At 39.2% G+C, this 23,339-nt stretch overlaps 1 protein-coding gene across 1 annotated transcript in view; it reads left to right on the top strand.

The window, feature by feature from the left end:
* The window catches only part of LOC140198402 (glypican-5-like), a 952,742-nt gene that overhangs the window by 449,803 nt on the left and 479,600 nt on the right, over positions 1-23,339 (top strand). The window contains exon 7 of the mRNA XM_072259495.1: positions 19,346-19,514. Within this exon, the coding sequence (XP_072115596.1) occupies positions 19,346-19,514 (169 nt within the window). The remainder of the gene's footprint in view (positions 1-19,345; positions 19,515-23,339) is intronic.

The following is a 23,339-nucleotide window of genomic DNA, read 5'->3' as shown; positions in this document are numbered from 1 at the left end:
AGTGTTTTAAACATTCTTGAGTGAACTGGTCTTTGTTTCATAATGTTAACCATTTTTGTAGCATCATCCAGAGCTTTTTTCATTTAATCTCCAAGAGTTTTTGATAATAGCACCTCTCTGTGAAGAAAACATTGTGTTATGACAACGTCTGGATTTTCCTTTTTTTACAAGAGAAACGAAACCTCTCATGGAGCCAACCATCGATGGAGAACCATCAGTACAGATACCAACACAGTTCCTCCAAGACAGACCTTTCATTTCCAGATGTGAAGACAAAACATTAAGTATACCTTAGCCTTTGCTTGTTTCAGGCAGCTCTTTGCAACATAAAAAGTTTTCTTGAATTTCACCATCATTTATAAATCATGCAATAACATGAGATTTATTGGTGAAATCTGTTGACTCAACAACCTGGATAGAGAAGCTGTTGTTTTTCAGCTTATCACACAAAACCTCTTCGGCATCATGTGACATGTCATTAATATGTCGATTTAATGTACTGTTTGAGAGTAAAACCTTTTCAATTTCTCATACTGCATCTTGTCCTAACACAGAGGTTAATAAAATATTAAAAAGAATGGCACTAAGGAAGTGAGAAAAATGCAAGAAGTACAAAAACTTCACAATTAGATTATTAGATTAGATTAGATTATGAGGACACTCAGTCCTAGTTTATTGTTATTTAGAAATGCATGCATTAAAAAATGATACAATGTTCCTCCAGAAGGATGTCACAGAAACACAGGACAAACCAAGACTAAAACTGACAACACCACAATATTATAACATACAGTTACAACAGTGCAAAGCAATACCGTAATTTGATAAAGAGCAGACCATGGGCACGGTAAAAAAAAAAAAGTCTCAAGTCCCGATAGCCCCATCATCTCATGCAGACGGTAGAAGGGAGAACCTCTCCCTGCCATGAACCTCTAAGCGTCGCAAACTTGCCAATGCATTGGAAGCACCTGACCGCAGCCGACTCTGAGTCCGTCCGAAAACTTCGAGCCTCTGACCAGCCCTCCGACACCAAGCACTGAGCACCATCCTCTGCCGAGTACTTCAACCCCACCTCGGCCGCCGAGCAACAAGCAAAGCCGAGGACTCAGGGCCTTCCCCTCTGGAGATTCTGGATCACACAGTAGCAGCGGCAGCGAAGCAGGCATTTCAGAAGTTTCACCAGATGTTCCTCTGTGCTCTCACGTCTGTCTCCATCAAATCAGGATTGTGCACGGCACCCTAATTGACAGATAACATATATCATCACCGGAGTGGCCGCTGCGAGCTGTGTCATGCCGCCATCTTCTCCTCCCGCAATACCATTGACTTCTAACCTACACAATCCATCTTCTGCGACATTTACAACAGCAGCAAAGTGGCAGGCCAGCAGCTGAATCGCGGCGTGTAAATATTTCTTCTTTAGAATGAAAATTTCCCTCCTATTTTCTAGAATACCACTAGAGTTTGTTCGCTCCCATAAGTCAGTTGGCGGCTCATAAGGGGAAGTTGGGGGAGGTAATTCAGGAGGGAGAGGCTGATACCACAGCCCGAGTTGGGTGAGTCCTTTCAATACTCAGAAAATGCATTTCATGCTCCTCATCAGCCTACTGTCCTCCCCTCCGTGCAATACAGCACTCACCAATTATCAACAGCCTCCCCTATCTTGCGTCAAAAACTGAGAATGGACTCAACCAAATAAACACGGTCCTACTGCGCACTGTCATGCTGGGCTGAGAGACCTCGAATGAGATTGCTAACGGGGCTGGTCAGTCACTGACCACCACTGTGAGCGCTAGCATCGTGTGTTGCGCGAAGTTCAAAAAACAATTTTTTTTTAAAATCATGATCTCTCGCGGAACCCCTTGTGACCTCTCACGTTGTCCTGGGGTTCCACGGAACCCCTGTTGAGAAACCCTGGTCTATGCCACTCATGCAATCTCATCTGCTCCAAGTGAAACAGCCTCAGCTTCTTTGGTCCATCAGGGAGCATGCTAGATGATGCCACAATTATATGTAGCATCAGAAAATCTAGTGCAAGAGTGAAATTGTGTCAGTGATATGTCGTTCAGATGCATATAAACATCTAGTGAACAGCACAGGCCTCAGATAATGACAACTTAGTTGACTGGAATATAAAGGAGTTGGCTTTAAATGTTCTAAGCCCCCTGAGTTAACTGGAGCAGTGAAATAGAGTGCAGGTTTTTCAAATGGGTGTCTGAGAAATGAGTCTTGCTGAATAGGAGAGTGGTGTGAAGACCAGGGCCCTGGTGAGTTGAAGAGAGCATGACAGATATTACCTGTCAACCAGACGGCAAACCATTGGTCTTTCAGACTGCGGATTATCAGAGTTTTATGTATTCAGCAATCTGACTCAATAGGTTATGTTTGTTGTCAATTTACTGAAGCCTCAGTTCCATTGTGCCCGTTCACTCACCAGGATCTTGGTTCTCATAGTCCTTTCAAATTACCTGGGGATTCATCAACATCGAAGTCCTGATTGGTTCAAGCTGACAGGAAAGCACCAATAACTTAAATAACTACGTATTACAACAGTGGTGTGCAGGAGAGCACCTTTGAATGCACAACACTTTGAACCTTGAAGTGGATTTGCTACAGCAGCAGAAGACCTCTCCTGTACCCACTTTAATAAAGTGGGCATTGTGTGTACGTCCTTGATGTCTGCATAACAGCAAATTTCACGACATACGTCACCAATATTAAACCTGATTCCGATTCTGATTTTGATGACAGGTTGGCTGTTGCTGGTAATGCATTAGGCAGTTTTAACTACCTGTTGTAGAGCTCTCCCATCTGCCGCAGGGCAGTTTCTGTACCACACAGCAATACAGCATGTTTGGATGCTCTCAACTGTGCATCTGCAAAAGGTTGTGAGTGTTGCTGTGCATAGTCCAGCTCTCAACAACCTCCTCATAAAGTAGAGGCATTAATAAGCTTTCCTGACTGTGTAGGATGTGTACTGGGGCCATGAGAGTTTGTGCTAGATGTGCACTTCCAGGAATTTGAAACTGCTGGCAACTTCCTCTGCCATGCAGAAGATATGAAGAGGGATTTGAATGGTGTAAGTTTTCCTGAAGTCAATAACCGTCTTCTTTGCCTTGTTGAGAGTCTTTTGGTCTGCTTAACCACTTTCTGGGATACTTCAAACCTTTCTGCTATTTTCACAATCAAATTTAGGCTTCAGTTCTTTATTTCTTCACTGCCAAGCAAGTATAATAATTGGCAGATGCTAAATCTACAGTAATACAAAGTCATATTTCAAGAAAGCAAGAGTGCACCATTTTGATAATTCTGTCACTGCAGACAAGATTTTAGCAGTAAAGCGTTCATTCAGATTATTATTATTATCCTTAAAAAAGGGGTGATCATTCTGTGTAGACTTGTTGCAAACCAGATCAGATTTGTGGTTTGTGCATGAATCCATTAAATCAACTTAGAGAAAAAAGTACAAGTCAGCTGTAACAAACTAACAGATATTGGTTATTATTCTGACACTAAATAACTGATTACAATGTTTGTTGTGCAGAATATGAATTCCTGTTATACTGATAAACAAATCTGTACAACTTTGTGATGACTGGCAATGAATTTCAGTTCACAATCCATAACTGATTTTGTTACATCAGTTTTACTTCTTTCATTGCTCTTGACAAATTCTACCTTTTTAATTGTAAACTTCCAGAACTATCTCAATATCTAGACTTTGTCTTCACCATTGAATATTGAGACATCATGTAAGTCACGTAAACCCAACACATTAAAGATGAACATTTTTATCGACACTGACACATTCGTAGAACATTGGCCACACCATGTGTTAATTAAATAAATGTTTCAAGTCAGAATTCACTTCAGGAATTCACAGAGGTACCATCAGTATCATAAAACATGGATGGGATAATCAATTGTGAAGTTTTTGCCACTTGTGACACAATATTCATAGCTAATGGATTTGAACTTATTCTCATGGCTGGAGACTGGCTGACTAATGAAATAATTTGCAGTTCAAAGAGTTAAAAGCCAAAGGAAAATTGTTATTTAAGTATAGCAAGAAGAAAGCTGATGAGAAGTTTGTTAAATTTGCTGGTTTACTAGGAGTTATATTTCTCCTAAAATAAGTTATTCCTTTCTCTCTACTCCCATGAATTCCATGTTATTTCCCATGAAGCAGTATGACTATTAGAAGATTCTGTACAAGTTACATACTGCTGTCTTGGCTGTTGGTCGTAACATGAAAATTAAATTGGGATGAGCCACTGTGGAAACTAGTAATATGAAAAAAAGAACTGAGTAGTGTTAAATAACATTTGCTTCCAACTGTACTCTGAGCATCTCTTTCAATGAGGCAGCAGAAGAGCAAGCAGGAGCAGCAACAAAGGTATTGTCAATCTCTGAAGCTATAGCACAGAAGTACATGTATACTAAACAGTAAATTGCAAACATAAGAAATGTGAAATAAACCAGTTCTTCTTTGTAGGGTCGCACAAACTGGCAATCCAAATGACTTTTGAGAGTCAGTCACATAAACCAGGTTTAAATTCAACCACTTATGTATAGTCAGATACTGACATTTTCAGTCATATACATGAAAGCAGAAGTGCTGAATTTTATTAACAGTCTGTACAAGATTGCTGCCAAAACGTAAATCAATAATGAGTTTCTTATTTAGAATGCTTGTGGTTTGTGGTTTCATGAATATGACAGCATAATTTGCTTTAAATAATTTTTTTGCCTTTATTGGCATAGAAACAGCCTGAATCTATAAGGAGACAACATCTCATCATAAAATGCCGCTGACCTGAAATATTAACTCTGTTTTCCCTGTCACAGCAGACACCCAAGAGACTGAGCGATTTCAGTACTTCCTGCATCTGCAGTTTTTTTTTAAATCTCATCATACTCCACTTTCATTTGTTCTTTTTGTCTGCTTGACTCTGATCAGAAATATAGCACCCTCAATTTTAAGTTCTGTAATCAAGCCACTGATCTTTCAAAAGTTTCAGTCTACCAGGATTGATGTGCACTGTACATGCTCCCATAGCCATCAAGCCCTGATCCTGTCAACATACAGCTTTTAGTTTAGAACATGGCATAGTGTAACAAACATCAGCCAAGGTTCCAGATTAGCTAATCCTGTTGCCTACTGTGTATTCCTCACCTATTCATGTGCCTGACTAAATGGCTCTTCAAAAATCCTGTTTTATCTGCTTCCATGATCTTCCTTGGCAACACTTTCCAGGAGCCATTCAGTCTCCACGTTATAAAACTTGCCTCGCTCGTAAATGAGGGGAGTATGAGGGGAAACTTCTTCACTCAGAGGGTGGTGAGAGTGTGGAATGAGCTGCCAGTGCAAATGGTACACGGGAGCTTGATTTCAAAGTTTCAGAGAAGTTTGGATAGGTACATGGATAGTAGGGTTATGGAGGGCTATGGTCCTGGTGCAAGTCGGTGGGAATAGGAAGTTTCAATGGCTTGGCAGGGACTGGATGGGCCAAAAGGGCCATCTATGCTGTACTTTTCTATGACTCTATGTTCCACCTTCACCTTAAACCTATACGCTTGACTATTTGACGTTTCCACCTTGGAAAAAATGATTATGACTATGTCCTGTATCTATGGCTCTCATAATTTTGTGTACTTCTGTCAGCTCTCCCCTCAGACCCATTGTTCCAGAGAAAATAATCCAAGTTTGTCTAACCTCTCCTTATAACTAATACTCTCCAATTCAAGCAATATCTTCTGCACCTTCTCTGCACCTTTCCTTCCATGTGGGAACCAGAAATGTGGTTTCTGACAAAACTCCAAATAGGGCCTGACTAAACTATCGAGAGACAGGAGACTGGAGTTATTGGAATCCGGAGCAACATACAAAGCAGTTGAAGAACTCATCTGGTCAGGCAAACCGTTGGGTAGAAATAAACAAAGTTTTAGGTCAAGACCTTTCATTTGGACTGAAAGCAAGGGGAGCGAGAGCCCATTAAGAAAAGGTGGGGGACATCTGGCGGGCAATAGATGGATCTGGGAGAGGGGTGATAGGAAGATGAGGGAGAGGGGAAAGCGAGAATGATGATGAAATGAAGTAGAAGTAATGAAGGGCTGAAGATGATGGAATCTGATCGGAGGGAAAGATGGAGCATAGATTAAAGGATGGAGGAAGGAAAGGAAACCAGTGGGAGGACGTGGGTGATTGTACAAGTTTTAAGTGCTTTATATGAGCTTAGCTAACTAAAACCAAACACATTATCCCATCAGAGCTGATGTAAAGGCAGAGCCAAAAACTGGGGCATTTACTTGGGCTGGGAATTACCCTCAAATCCTATCTGGATAAAATGCACAGAGGATGTGACCAGTTGGAAAAATATCTTTGTCCATTGCAAGTCTGCTCCATGGAAATTCCAAAAGATTAAATTGGTGTCAATACATAGAAGAACCCAATTGACTAGAACCTAATGAACAGGCTTAATGGTGCCAGGGCCCGCAATGTTTCTGAAAGTGTCCACAATATCCTGAAATGGAAGATGAGCAGGCAGAGGTCGGGGTACATATTGGTACCAATGACATAGGTAGAAGCAGGAAGGAAATCCTAAAAAAAAGAATACGCAGAGTTGAGAAGGAAGCAGAGCCTCAAAGGTAATTGAGGAAGAAGTTGAGAAACAGGCCTTCAGAAGTTAGTAATCTTGGAATTTTTGCCTGTGCCTTGCAACAGTGAGGATATGAATAGAATGATGTGGCAGATATATACATGGCTGAAGAATTGAGCAGGGGGCAGGGGTTCAAATTTCTGGATAATTGGGACATCTACTGGGGTAGATTGCACTTGAATCTGAGGGGGAACCAATATTCTTGTGGGCAATATTCTTGTTGAGCGTGGTGTAAACTAATATGGCAGGGGAATGGGAACCAGTATAATAGAGCTGGGGATGAGCCAGAAGGCTTACAAGTTGATGATAGGTGTTACATAAATGTAAGGACAAGCCAATGATTGGGTACAAATGCAGACAGAACAAAGAGTTATTTGTACCACAGAGGCAAAATTCAAACTGGCAAAGAATGCAGGACTGAAGGTGCTGTACTTAAATGCGCATAGCATTCGGAATAAGCTGGATGAATTTATGGCGCAATTAGAGATTGGTCAGTTTGACGTTGTGAACATTACTGAGTTGTGGCCGAAAGAAGGCCATAGTTGGGAGCTTAACATCAAATGATATACTTTGTATCTAAAGGACAGGCAGGAAGGAATAGGCAGTGGTGTGGCTCTGTTGGTAAGAGATGGAATTATATCTTTAGAAAGAGGTGATATAGGGTCAGAGACTGTTGAATCTTTGTGAGTGAGATTACAAAACCGCAAGGGTAAAAAAAATTATGGAATCATATATAGGCCTCTAAATAGTAGCTAAGATGTGGGGTTGAGATTGCAAAGGGCCTGTGATAAGAGTAATGTCACAATTGTAATGGGGGACTCAATATGCAAGGGGATTGGGAAAATTAGGTTGGTGTCAGATCACAAGAGAGTAAATTTGTTGAATGCTTACAAGATGGCTTTTCAGAGCACTTGTGCTTGAGCCTACTTGAGGAAAGGCCATCTTAGATTGGGTGTTGTGTAATAAAACAGATCTTTTTAGAAAGCTTAATGTAAAGGAACTCTTACAAGGCAGTGATCATAATATGATTGAATTCGTACTGCAATTTGAGTGGGAGAAGCATAATTCACATGTATCAGTATCACAATGGAATAAGGGGAATTATAGCGGTCTAAGAGATGAGCTTGCCCAGGTAGATTGGAGGAGGATACTGGTGGGGATGACAGCAGAGCAGAGATGACTGAAGTTTCTGGGAAAAGTTTACAAGGTGCAGGATAGATATGTTCCACAGAAGAAGTCCTCAAATGGCAGTGATAGACAACCATGGCTGACAAGCGAAGTTAAGGACTGCATAAAAGCCAAGGGAAGGGCATTTACAGTAGCAAGAGAGGGTGGGAAGTTGGATGATTGGGAAGCTTTTAAAATCCAACAAAAAACAAAAAAAAAAAGCTGTAAGTGTCAGGGTTCTGGGGCAGGGATGCAATCACAGACCAAGTACTGTGCACACTGTGCTAGTTATTGAGTAACGAATACAGAGGGGCAACAAAGTTGCACATTCAGGCAGAGATGAAAAATCCAGAGAAGTCCAAAAATCAGAACTGGGAAATAGGCAGAGTCAAAAACCAGAACAATCAAGATAAACAGGCCGGGTCGATACTCAGAAGGACAGAGTTTAGATGTGAATGCTGGAAAGGCTCAGGAAAACTCACCAGCGCTACCTGGCAAAACACAGGTGGAAACACAGGACTGAAATACACTGAGCAATAAACAGAGAGGCAGATGATAGGTGGAGTACAGTGAGACACAGGTGGCAGCAATACAGGTAGTAATGAGAAACAGGTGAGGGGCTGAGTAATCAGTGATACAGAGGCCAGAGCAGAGCAGCGGCGGGGACAGGATCACTTGGGGCATGAAAACAAAAGAGCACATGGCAATGCAAAAACACTGAATGACGGCTGGGGATTCACACAAAAAGACAGAGTTCAACTGGAGGTACTGACAATAAGAAGGGAAAAGATGAAATCTGAGGGCAAACTAGCCAATAATATAAAGCAGGATACCAAGAAGTGTTTCAGTTATATAAAGAGTAAAAAGGAGTTGAGAGTTGATGTTGGACCACTGGAAAATGATGCTGGTTAGGTAGTAATGGAGGACAAAGAAATGGCAGATGAACTTAATGAGTACTTTGCATCAGTCTTCACTACAGGAAAGATGCTGGCAGGGATAGCAGAATGGCTGACAGGTAGGAGGCAGTGAATGGGAATAATTGGGAATTTTCTGGTTGGCTGCCAGTGATTAGTGGTGTTCCTCAGGAGTCAGTATTGGGACCACTACTTTTCACATTGTTTGTCAGTGATTTTGATAGTGGAATTGATGGCTTTGTGGCAAAGTTTGCAGATGATATGAAGATAGGTGGAGGGGTAGGTAGTGCTGAGGAAGCAATGTGATTACAGCAGGACTTAGACAAATTGGAAGAATGGGCAAAAATGTGGCAGATGGAATACAGTGTCTGGAAATGTATGATAATGCATTTTGGTAAAAGGAACAATAGTGCAGACTGTTATCTAAATGTGGAGAAGGCTCAAACATCAGAGGTGCAGAGGGACATAGGAGTCCTTGTGCAAGATTCCCAGAAGGTTAATTTACAGGTTGAGTCTGTGGTAAGGAAGGAAAGTGCAATGTTGGTATTCATTTCAAGGGGAATAGAATATAAAAACAAGGAGATAATGCTGAGGCTTGATAAGTCACTAGTCAGGCTGCACTTGGAGTATTGTCAACAGTTTTGGGCCCCATATCTCAGGAAGGATGAGTTGTCATTAGAGAGAGTCCAGAGGAGGCTCACGAGGATAATTCTGGGAATGAAAGGGTTAGCATATGAGGGACATTTGGCAACTTTAGGTCTGTGCTCACTGGAATTTAGAAGAATCTGTGGGGATCTCATTGAAACCTTCTGAATGTTGAAAGGACTAGATGAAGTGGATATGGAGAGGATATTTCCTATAGTGGGGGTATCCAGAACCAGAAGCAACAGCCTCAAAATTGAGGGATGACCTTTCAGAACAGAGGTAAAGAGAATTTTTTTTAGCCAGGAAGCAGAGAATCTGTGGAATGTTCTGCCAGAGACTGCGGTGGAAGCCAAGTCCGTGAGTATGTTTAAAGTGGAAGTTGATAGCTTCCTGATTGGCCAAGACATCAAAGATACGGCGAGAAGGCAGGTGTATGGGTTGAGTGGGATCCTGAATCAGCCATGATGGAGTAGTGGAGCAGACTTGATGGGCTGAATGGCCTGATTCTGCTCCTATGTCTTATGGTCTTAGGGTCTAACAACTTACCTTTGTACATATGGATAGTGGGAGTAGTTTGTAAATTGCTGATTTTCTTCCTTACCCCTCCTCAAACTTGCAGTTTTCTAATACCAGTCTCTCTGCAGGAAATTTTATCCATGAGACACTCCTGAGGGAAGCCACATGTAATCTCAGTAAAGTTATGTGGAGATGGATCCAAATAGCGATAGAGAAATAACATAGTCATCGGATCACTGAAGGATGCTAAGTTCACAAATATATGTTGCAGGAGAGAATCAAATTTCATCAAAACCAGTGTTTCACTTTTGATGTTAGCTTCAGTATTATCAGTTCAACATTCACAAGGCAGGAAGCTGAACCAGTCAGGGGGACACCCTATTACCTCACCTCCTCACCAGACGGTCTGTGGTGGCCCCAGAATGGAAAATCATATGTGCGGAATGTAGTTCATTAGACCCTGTGGAGATAAGTGATCCTGCAGCAACAGATTAAGTTAAATCTTTGGAGTCTGGCCTCATCTAATTATTAATGAGGATAGATAATTAAGCTCCTTGGAGAAACTGTGGTAGTGTGACATAAAAAACCCCAAATAAAAATGGAATTACTGGGACTGTAAAAGATGTAATGGAGGGAAACATAATTTGCTCCTGAAAATTGTCGCTGGTCTAGGCAAACAGTGGGAAAATCAAGGAGTAGGGAAGTGAGGAATGTTGATGGGAGTGTGAACAAGAATGGATTGCATGGAAAAACAGTGGGGAGTGGGACTAATGTGATTAGTCTGAGAACTTGCATTAACTTGATGGGCCACATAGTCTCCAACATGTTTAAAAAAGTGTAATAATTTTAGCTCAGGTTCAACTGTTTTCACGGTAGTAAGAAAAATCAGCAACCATTGTTCTACAAAATACATAACATGTTTCTCTAATTTAAAGTTTACTCTACGGGTGAATAAGTTGCTATTTTGTCTACATTCAGTCTGAATATATTGTTTGCAGGTACCAGCTAGAATGTACTTATGCAGCTGATTTTTAATTCATTGCATATGATAGTTTACCTAGAATGTTGCTAAGTTGGCCTCACAGTTATCCCTGCAAGCATTGAAAGCGTACGCATGATCAAATAGTCAATACAAACTACCAATATCAAAAAATACAGTTTTGAGTAATAAAATGTATTCCAGGTTTCCGCCGCCATTCAAAGGTAGAGCGTTCCTATGAAACAGTTTGTAAGCCGGAATGTCGTAAAGTGAAGAAGCAATTACCATTTATTTATATGGGAAAAATTTGTGAGCGTCCGCAGACCCAAAAATAACCTACCAAGTCATGCCAAATAACACATTAAACCTAAAATAACAGTAACATATAGTAAAAGCAGGAATGATATGATAAATACACAGCCTATATAAAGTAGAAATATTTTTCCACAATAACTACCTGCACTGTTCTCTGTAGTGAAAATCTCACACAAGCGCTCTCGGCAGAAACACGGCACAAGCGCTCTCCAGTCACCTTTAAGCTATGAAGCTGCAAAATCATACCAAATAACACGTAAAAATACACAGCCAATATAAAGTAGAAATAATGTATGTACAGTGTAGTATCACTTACGGGAATCGGGAAGACATCGAGCACACTGATGATGGTGTGTTACGCTGAGTTGTCGGAGGTTGGGGTGGTACCATGGCCCCCACCCTCCGAGCAGCGAACCGATACCGATCCGCGAAGCATGCAGGAGTCCAGTGGTGCCCGGGACGCACCCAACACATCTTTAAGAAAAAAGCCGAAATAAACAAGCTAATTAATTAGGTGCCGCCTGGCACGAAATTGTCAGCCCAGATCAGTGGCGGCGCAGTCGGCAATCACCTCTTATCTGGGCCGACACTTATGTGCTGGGCGGCACCTAATTAATTAGCTTGTTTATTTAGGCTTTTTTTCTTAAAGATGTGCTGGGTGCCTCCCGGCTACTGCTGCATTCTCCATGGATCAGTATCTGTCTGCGGCCCGGGGTTTGGGGTGGTGGGACAATGGGGTGTCATCTCGTCTGTTTCCATGAGGGTAGGCAGGTCATCTTCTCCTATGACGGCCTGCCTCGATATCGAAGGTCAAGGTTCGTTGTCTGCCGTGGCTGATGTGGAAGGCTTGCTTGACTGCTTAGCCTCGCGCATTTTTTGATCATACAGTTCTTTGTAAGCACTCAAATCATCCTGCAAATATGCCCTAAACCGGCATACCCTTTCAAAATTAAAGTCGTACTTTATCATTGCAGCGAAAATCTCACATACTTGCCTCACGTTCAATTCCTGGATGACTTCACTTTCGGTCCGTTCGCTACTGCATTGGGTTTTGATTGTTATCCTTTCCTCTTCCAATTGCATCAGCCCTTCATCTATCAGTTCTTGATCATGGGATACCAAAACCTCTTCAACATCATCTTCGTCAACTTCCACAAGCCAAACTCACTTTGTCCTTACTTCTTCCACCACGATCAAAACGCTTAATTATGTCTAGTTTTACGCTAAGAGTAACACCCTTACGAGCTCTTTTAGGCTTTTCCGATACCTTAGAACTCATCTTGCTAACGGCTGCTCACAGGCACGTGTTTAAGCAATGCCGGCGAGAATGCCGTTCCGAATCCGGGGGAGAGCGGCTGCTCGGGGCACGTGCTGCCTTTTTATCGCACACTGCTTTTTTTCATAACAGTGAAAACAACTTCTGTTAGCGAGAACAGGTAACTAATGTAAGTCTTTCGTAACAGTGAGATTTTGTAAAGCGAACGTTCGAAAATCGGGGGACACCTGTATATTTAATGCACCAAAAATACACTCAGTGGTCACTTTATTAGGTACACCTGCAAGCATCTTACATGTGGCTTCCTTTAGCACCATCTCATGGATAAAAGCTCCTGCGGAGGCACAGGTATTAGAAAACTGCAAGTTTTAGGAGGGGTAAGTAAGAAAATCAACAATTTACGAACTAATCTCACTATCCATATGCCCAAAGGTAAGCTGTTAGACCATAAGACCATTAGACATAAGAGCAGAATCAGACGATTCAGCCCATTGAGTTTGCTCCACAATTCCAGTTACTCATATAACCAAACAGTGGCGTGCCAAAGTGCATCTCTGAACCCATGAGTTGAAAATTGAAGTGAATGAGCTACAGCAGCAGAAGATCATGAACATACACTCGGTAGTCACACTGAGTGTATATTTCAATAGTAACATTTATTATGTTCAGTACACCTACTGCTAAAATGATGATGGTCAGACCTAATCTCATGTTCATAGATATGAGTTTTAAACCATAGTTTATTCTATCCTGCTGAGAAATTTGGATTGGCAGGTTGGATTTGGAATTGTTGAAATAAGATAAAATCTGCACTTCTGTCACATTGCCCAGTCAAGAACTACAGGAAAGTTTTGAAAACTTGTCATTTACAATTGCTAGTTATGTAGCAGCAAAAGAAGCTCTTAATAACATGATGTAGTTCACAAGGCATTTGTGTTCTGTCAAGCAAGGTTTATCTTTTCCTTCATAAGTCATTGTGTGTTATGTGTACTACTGTGCTTTACACCATGGTTTCTGTATACATTATATGCTTATATACATTATATACATGTATATAGTTAAATGACAATAAACTTGACCTGAAATAAACAATTAATACTGAGGCACTATCCATAATGCAATTCTTGAAGGATACACACCAAAGAAATGGATGTCAAGCTATCTGGTACTTGGAATAGCAAAATCATTGTTATTTTGGGGAGTGGAGGTTACTATTATGAATAGGATCAGAAGGAAAAATGACCAACATCTTCAAGATGGAATTACGGAGAGTGATGGATTATCTTTCATTTATGTGCATTGATTTTTGCCTCACAAGTTTCAAGAAGACATCAGTATAATCAAAGCTGAAGCAATTTCATCATTGAATATTCCCTTTGCCAATCTAGACATTCATTCCATTCAACCACTGGTGCAGTGTAGCTGTATGTGTTTTATATACAAAGTGCACTGAACTTATTCACCAGCTACAATGACACCACTTCCCAAATCTGTGACCACATCTATCAGAAGGTTAAGGCAGTGTGGGTTTGGTAATGCTACTGCCAGTAATTTCTTCTTCAAGTTGCACACGGTTCCAAACTGAAAATTTGCTGTTCTCCTTTCACCATCACTGGTCAAATCTTGAAGCTTCTTAGTTAATAACATTGTAAAAGCACATTAATTACAGGGACTGTATCTTTTCAAAAAAGTCACCTACTAATCAAACAATTTAATTTCATTTTCCATCTTAATTAAGTTATGTAATCATATAGCTTTAATTACTCATAACCCATCTGACTGACAACCAAGTGTTTACCAACTCTTTTCCACCAGGGGGGAGTGGATAGATGTGAGAATGATGGTTGTGAGAGGGGACATGAAAGTAGAATCCAAAAGACATATCTACTTCCAATACAACACCACCTCTACTCTGACTTACACAGTGACACTACAGACTTACTCACTTTCTGAGCCTCAGCTCTCCTGAGAAGGTTGCTATAATTTGTAAACTGCTTTGATCTAATTGGAACTTGCAAAGTTGGAGATAGCGTCCTGACATATTGCCAGTTTTACTGCACTTAAATGCTACAAGCTTATTAATCTACACACTTTCAAGAATTAAGAATATATCTGATAATTTTTTGATATAAGAATAACTTTTCATACACCCTGCAATTATTTTTGAAAATGTTACACTTGAGTTGCTATTTAACTGAACAAATAGTACAAGTAGTTCAGGTCAAAATTGTGTTGGGATATCCAAGGAGGCCTTTAGATTGACACTGAAATAGGAAAGGCATAGAAAGATATGATCCTAAAGTAAGCAACTAGGATTAATGCGGTGGCAGAAAAGTCGCCATTTGTGTGATAGGCCAAAGGGCCTGCTTCTGTGCTATGTGATTCTGAAGCTATAAGTTTCTTAGTCCTTATCTTAATAGACTGCAAATTAGGCTGGCAATTTAACGTGAGTGGCAACTTACACTGCTATCACGCACAACACCTAACTTCTGCTATGGTATGCCAAGGCACTATTAACTCCTGAGTTAATTTTAATTTTAACTCCTGAGAATTTTATGCTTGGAAATGAGAAGTGTGGGTAGGGAAGGACCAGTGGGTGCCAAAGGAGTCCTTCTTTTCCCACGAAGCAGTAAATTCGAAAATACAGTTAAGCAACTCAACATTTGGCCTGTTTCCAGCTGTAGATCATCTTTCCATTGTCTGCATCTTGTGGCAAAGCCACATGGTTTCTGCACCTCAGCCCACCAGTTAAATTACAGCTTGGACCAAATGAGTAATGGGACCATAAAATGCATTTTTAAAGAATGCAATGGTTGTAGCCAAGAGTCATTGCTGTCTTCTCAGAGGAACTGATTGAACTATTATCAGCAGCATCAGTAAAGCACATGTAGGAAGTTACCTAACACATTTTAACTGTCTTTTCCCACAACATCAGCATCGCATTTCCACCAGATGAACACTTTTACCATCTCCCTGACCTGACGTACATTTTTTTTGGCATAAACTAAACTGATACTTACAAGATGTGTTAAATTAACGTTAATATAAACAGCCCAGTACTGATGAGAGAATGTACGGAAGATTGAAAATAACATCTGTTAGTTTTCAGGCACTTACAATTTATCTAAGACTTAGTGAAATACTTCCTATAGATTTTGTTGCGAGATATGTGCCCATTAGTTGATTTTGTTTTGATTGGCTCGTCATGATATAAATTGTTTTCAGTCTGAATGATAATATTATTGAGCAGTTTCTAAAACTTCTAAGTTTAATAAATTGCAAAAGGGTTTGTGAAAGGAAAATTGGGAGAGCTAAATATACTTTGGACATTAATAATTTTGTTTATATATGTTAAACCTCTCTCTACTTGTATGAAAACTTAAAATATTTTAATAATTAGATGCACACTAAAAGCATTAAGTGTAGACAAGTGTGAGGTGTTGCACTTTGCACTGTAGATTTTACATAGCGAACGGTAGGGCACTGAGGAGTGCAGTAGAACAGAGACATCTGGGAATACAGGTCCATAATTTCTTGAAAGTAGTGCCACAGGTAGATAGAGTCATAAAGAAAGCTTTTGGCACATCAGTGATCATAAAACAATGTAGTGAGTACAGGGGTTGGGGTGTTCTGTTGAAATTGTATAAGATGTTGGTGTGGCCTAATTTGGAGTATTGTCTCCAGCTTTGATGACCTACCTACAGAAAAGATATAAGTAAGATTGAAAGAGTGCGCAGAAAGTTTATCAAGATGTTGCCGGACTTGAGGATCTGAGTTATAGGAAGGTTGAATAGGTTAGGACTTTATTTATAAGAACATAGAAGATTGAGGGAAGATTTTGAGAGTAAGAGTTCGGCACGGACTGGAAGGGCCAAGATGGCTTGTTTCCATGCTGTAATTGTTATATGGTTATGTACAAAATTATGAGGAGCATAGATAGGGTAAATGCAAGCAGGCTTTTTCCACTGAGGTTGGATGAAACTGCAACTAGAGCTCATGGGCTAAGGTTGAAAGGTAAAATGTTTAAGGGAAATATGAGGGGAAACTTCTTTACTCAGAGAGTGGTGAGAGTGTGGAATGAGCTGCCTGCAAAAGTGGTAAATGCAGGTTTGAATTCTGTATAAAAGAGACATTTGGATAGGTATATGGACGGGAGGGGTATGGTGGGTTATGGTCTGGGTGCAGGCGATGAGATGAGGCAGATTAATGGTTCAGCACAGACTAGATGGGCTGAAGAGCTTGTTTCTGTGCTATCATGTTCCATGACTCTATGAATGTGGAACAATTATCTGAGAAATTTGTGCAAAGATTTGCTTTGCATTCTTCATCTAAAAGGAAGTGTATATGTAATAAATGTAATAATAGAATTTGGCAAGTAGGTTAACTCTTCAAATGTTATGAAATTCAGCACTTCCAATATAATAGATAGTTTTATCAGTGATCTTCTGTATTGTTTTCACATTAATATCAACATCTGCATCCTCTTCTGTTTGTTTTTGAAGTTGAGATGACTTTTCTGGTAAAAATGTGATTAGTTTTTGCCCGAGTTTTGGACGTGCAACAACTTTGATTGCGATATTTGTGTCAGTACTGTGCAGAAATGTAACTACCACCGAATTGATAAGCATGCCCCTATATCCATTTGGGATAAAACATACTTAAAGATGTTATTTTGGGAAATTGGTTCCTCAAATTATCTTGTTTGTTCAATCAGGATAACACAGAGACCTCAGGAATGAACGTGAAGCAGTGATATTTGAAAAGGATTCCTGCCTGTATCTTAGTCACCTTGGGCTTTTTGTGTATATTTTTTTGGAACCTTATTAAAGTTGTTTTGAGTTAATTAAGCCTTTGATGCTAAGGGTACCAGAGAGTGACATTTGGTTGTAGTTGTTTTTGTCATTTCACTGATCAGGAGTACTGGAAAATGCTGGACTGTTTTGGGAATACTGTACCAAGAGGAACAGCATAGGCTGATTAAAGAAGATCAAAGGAGGAGTGTTTTCTTTCTCCACATCAAAAATGTAGAAATTTGTCCTTTATTTTTTCAGGAAGCACACAAAGTGTATATTTGTGATGTATTAGGGATCAAACTTTGGTCCTAAAAGTGATGAAAGGGTAAAAATCTTGCTGCTCCCCCCTCACCCTGTGATGCATAACGTATGAGAAATAGTGAATAAAGAGAAACGTGAAGTGGCAGTGTAGAAGGAAACCAAAGGACTCAGAGGAAACCCTTACACTCATGGGCAGGACTTACAAAGCTTTTACAGACAGCATCACAATTGAACTCTGAACTCCGACACCATGAGCTATGCTACAGTGGCGCGCCACTTTCAAAGTTTCAAAGTTCAGGAACTTTGAAATACAAGACAAAAACTTCTGGTATAAGTCCCTAAAAAATTAGCATGAAGTTGCAAGTGTTGCAATAGATCAAATAACATGTAGCAATCCCTGCTTTCTATGAGAGAGACAGGAAAAAAAGCAGAAATGTGAATGTGTATTTTATTCTTAATTGCTGCGCTGGGTAGCGAAGGCAGCAATTCAAGGAAAAGCTGGAGGAAGAAACCAGCCCTCATACCCTACATTATGCGCAGAGGAGAAATGAAAAGCTTTGTACATTCTTGTCTTTCTCAGTATATTATTGTAAGATTTGTCATACTGTGACCATGACCTAGGACAATAATATTGAAGTTTGTCAATCTCAGTGATTTGTCTCTAGAGTGGTGGACATGGTATTTTAGAATACTTTATTCTTCTGCTGGTTGTAAAGACAGCTTTTCCTCTTCTCATTGACTGCATATAAAAGAATCTCCAGCAACCTTTTAGACAAACGGGTTTTCCTGTGATATTTTGATAGTTCTTTTTATTGAAGTTCAGTTGTAAAAGCTTTGAGTTAAGAGGTACAGTCATTTTAAATTGTTCTGGAAAAGGGTAGATTCAACAGTGTGAATGGAACGCTTCTTTATATGGTTTAAAGAAGATTTTGGAGTTGGAGTTACCAGAGCCTGAATTTGTTAGTACCTGCAAACTCCCAAAAGCCACTCAAAGTTAAACTAGGTCAAACCCCTAAAACTGTTGAGCGGTGCCAGGAGAAATCAATTGATGATTAATAATAGAACAGCATATGTAATTTAATAGCCATAATTGGAATTTGTATTTCTGAGGATGGGTACAAACTTACAGTTAAAATTTGATCAGGTGATTAATTTTACAGAAGATTTACTGGGGTAGAATGGAGGAGAAATAGCAAAGCATAATGTTGCTGACTTAAACTAGCTCATGATCAAATTGCTGAAAAATTCTCTTTTTCATGTTTACTTTACAAAATGATTCAGTTAATATTTGTACACATACTCTTATAATATTGATAAACTTCCAAAGACAAGATTGATGTAATATAAATGAATAAATTTTCATAATGATTACAATTTTCAATGGTTCCTTCCAGAAATTGAAATGAATGGCACATTACAGTGCTGTCACAATATCTTGATTTAAAGATGTTTTATAATTGATTGGCAATCTTTAATGTCACGTTACGTTAATTTAAATTTGCCAATATTACTTGATTTCATTGAACTCTTTCATATTGTATTAATGTAATGATGTACCATGTAATGACACCACCAATATTTCTCGGAAATTCAGTAATCTTGAATTTTTGTTTTAAATTGAAGCCAAAATGCTTGAAATTCACAAAAACATTTGATAAATGTTGTTAGTTGCACATGATTTTTCTATAGTTTTTGATAGTCTTTTGCTTGCCATTTTCTTTTTAATGTTGCCCCCACCCTTTTCATTTTCTTTGAAAATTTTTGAAGTTGTCATATCTTTTGAAGTATCCGTCTACTACTTGCAGCTTTTCACTTTGCAGCTGTTACAAGGAAAAGTGATCTCCAAGTATGAACAGTGGCGACGGGCAGGAAAGGGCAGTGGTCAGATGGATAGTGATGATGTCGAGTTCAGTGGAGACTGTGATGATGAGGATGGCTGCGTTGGCTCAGGAAATGGAGCAGTAAGAACAGCTTTCAAATCCTCTGAACGTGAGTCTTGAATGATGACAAACTTTTCTTTAGCAAAATCAATGCCGTTTAAAAATAAGTTTGCAGGAATACTCCTATGAATTGTTCACACTTTTATCTTCTAAGGTATCAAAAATGATTTACAGTGAAGTACTAATTTTTAAATCAATGTGATTTGTACAGGTGGTTTTAACAAATGTTAGCTGATTTTTAAAGGGAGTTTCATAATCATGGTTATGAAAATTGCAAATAACAAGCTATTTCTGAACATTATTTTGGTTCATGAACCTACCTAAAGCGGTAACTAAATGATTTCTTACCTGTCTTTTGTATGCATTGCAGTCCAATTTTAATGAAAAAAATTATTCGAAAACTGGACCTCATGTAGGTTTTTTATGAAGTCTAAGTTATTTTTTTCTCTGGCCTTCTTTGCATCCAGTAGCACTGAGTAGTCCCAGACATATCTCTGGCTGACCACTGACTTTCCCGACTCCTGAATTCTTTCCCCCCACTGACTCTGATTCAATATCCTTGGCAAGAATGCTTAACCCAGTGAGCAGCTCTGAAATCAAACCCATCCCTACATCCTTTGACTCTTCTGCAGAGTGAAAAACAGGCTGTAATTAAGCCTTGAGTAGTCATTTCTGAGGTCTGACCCACAGAATAACTTGATGGCCTAATGACAGCTTGCTAATGGTGAGAGACATTTAGACCATTCCAAATAGATTTATGTAATTCAGAAAAAGATAAAGAAAACATGTGTAATTAAAAATTAGTTAAGTTACTAAATATAATGCTAATGATAAAATACTATCAAGTAAGTGGAATCCTTACCTGTATCAGTTTCATCAGGTTTGGTGATCACATTAAAATCAATTGTGTGCCCGTTTTCACACCCTGTGGTGAGTCTAAAGACTGGACTGTAGGTTGGGTGTGCATTTATCTAGACTCCAACACCTTTCTGACTTACACATTCCATCAGGGGTCAGGACAAGCCAACCCACAAACAGAATCTGGCCACTGGTTCTCTTTGGAGCACTATCCAGCCCATGATTCTGGATAAATGGTAACATCATTTGTTACTATTCTTGCTAATTACTCGATTGAATGTGTGTTTTAAGATAAGTTAATTTCAAATGAAAATAGGACAACTTAGTAGAACATTGCCAGAAGACAAACAAGGAAGTTAGCCTTGTTGGCCCTTTAAAGGATGATATTTAAAACCAAGACCCCGTTCTGTGCTGGAAACTGACATCTAAAATGAGTGGTTAGTAAAAGGAGTACTCAGCAAGGAATTATGATGAAGAAAACTTGAAAATAAGATTATTAAAGTGTGATTTTATAAGACTTAAAATCCACAAGCATTGAAGCCAAATGTTTGTTTTAATACAACTGTCTAGTTTTCAATTATATTTTCATATTTGAGTGATCTCCTTTTTAAAATATTGTGGTGCTGTGTTTCCCCATGTAATATGCAGCAACAGTAATTCACCCGTCTTCTCACTATGGTGATCCGGCTGTAAATTAATTATCATGAGCTGAAGTTCCACTTGCAGAAGCATTGATTTTATCACCGATTACATGAAGCGAGTTACAAGTGATTGCTGTATTGTTTTATCCAGCAATATATCGAATTCATTTGCCACTAATCTTTCTATCACATCAGAATTCTGAGTGTTTAAATGTGGATGCAGAGGTAAATCATGGAGGATTGTGGACAAGATTATTAATTGCTTTAGTCAAAAAGGACAATGTTCAGCCATGTTCTACATGAGAATAAATGTCTCTGCAATAACGTTATCAAAGCGTGTACATGAAAGTTCATTTAATATATTCAGCAGCTTATGATTGAAAGTAAGTGAAAAGCAAAATTTCAAAAACTTTCTCACAGCAACTGTGACACTTTTAAAATGTGACTGTGTTAAATTTAAATCATAAGGACATTGTCCACTGATGTTATTTGATGTTGAATGGGCTATGAATATCTCAGCTTATATTGGTTTTGATTATGGAACCTGTAAATTAATTTGAAAGACCCAGTTTTTTTTTTGGAATACTAATAGGCTCCAGGAGCTAACAGTTCTGCAATGGATAACCCAGTGGAAGAATAATAAGAAAATGTTTTTTTCTTTAAATGTGTATTTTTAATTTTCTTTGAACATATTTATTTGCCACCAAAATATTAAAGTTAGAAGGAAAGCTTATTTGACTTCCTGGAACAGCAAGAATCAAGTGGTTGCATGATACAACCTTGAAAGATATAATGTTCATTGTAGTCACTGTGGATTCAGAAATAATTTTCTACTTGACACACAATTATTGTCAAGGTCTGATTCTAAAGCAATACTTTATGTACAAATTTCAGGAACAATTTGACCACTTGATCTCAACAAGATGGATCAACAAGGTTAACAACATTTTAAAGTGAATCTTTATGTTTGTCGTGAGTGGTTGAATTTTAACTTACTAGATGATTACATAGAATTATACAGTATAGAAAGACAGTATTGTTCAATATTAGCTGTGACCATGATTACATTCTCAAGGAGTCTCCTTCCATCTTAGTTCACATCTCTTTACCTTATCATATTTGATCATACCTTATGGATATTCATCTGATGGGCACATGGCCAAGTGGTTAAGGCATTGGACTAGCTACCTGAAGGTCGTGAGTTCGAGCCCCAGCCGAGGGAACGTGTTGTGTCCTTGAGCAAGGCACTTAATCACACATTGCTCTGTGATGACACTGGTGCCACGCTGTATGGGTCCTAATGCCCTTCCCTTGGACAACATTGGTGTCGTGGAGAGGGGAGACTTGCAACATGGGCAACTGCTGGTCTACCATACAACCTTACCCAGGCCTGCGCCCTGGAGAGTGAAGACTTTCCAGGGGCAGATCCATGGTCTTGCAAGACTAACGGATGCCTTTAATTTTAATTTAATGCATCTGGCTTTCTCTTGCAGGCAAACTTGCTGATTGATTCAAAATTCCACTTGATGCCAAATTCAAATAATCACTTTTGAAATTCATTTGGATTTGTTGGCAACCATATATATTTATTATCTTTAATTCTGATATTTCCCAAAAGTATTAATTTTTCTGTATCTTCATCAGACCTTGATCAGGTCACCCCACTCTGTTAATTCCCGCTCCGTTTTGGTGTCAGACTGAGCAAACCTAGATGTTAGAACTTTGTTTTGTTGATGCTGGGTATTAAAACTCCTGCAGTCAACAGGCTTCTTGTATTTCTAAAGATTACGGTAGCCAACATGCCATCTGAAATGTAACAGTCCAGTCTCAAAAATTAACATATCTACCGGGGAAAAACAAAGCCTGAAGATCTCCCATGCTCGTGCATGTGGATGTGTGTCTGTGATCCATCCCTTCGTCAGAAATGCTTTTGTTTTTATATTAGAGTAAGTTGGAAATAGTTGTGACTCAAGGGAAGCTGTAGGTATTACTTCGCTATTCAGTGTGATCATAGCAGATATATTGTATATTCCAACTCCAACCATCATACCTCTATATATCCTTCAACATTATGCATTTACCACTTTTATTAATTGAGTTAGTGTTTATTCTTTTTATGCATACTCTACATTCATAAATATTCCCAGTATGAATGGACTGGCTTTTCCTTTATGATTTCTTCCTTGAACATCCTAAGCTGAAGGAAAAGCTTCTGTTTATTCTTCCACTTGCTTTCAAAATTCTGAAAAAAATCTAATCTCATATCTTGTAAGAATGGTTTTTAAGCAAGCCGGTGAATTTGAAAGTCATGCTGGAGACAAAACATGCACGTTTGAATACAGATGAAATCACCTGGGAGATTTTACCCTGGAAAT

This window comes from Mobula birostris, chromosome 5 (genome assembly GCF_030028105.1).
Source record: "Mobula birostris isolate sMobBir1 chromosome 5, sMobBir1.hap1, whole genome shotgun sequence".
Taxonomy (NCBI): Eukaryota; Metazoa; Chordata; class Chondrichthyes; order Myliobatiformes; family Myliobatidae; genus Mobula; species Mobula birostris.
This window is presented reverse-complemented; position numbering and strand designations above follow the sequence as displayed.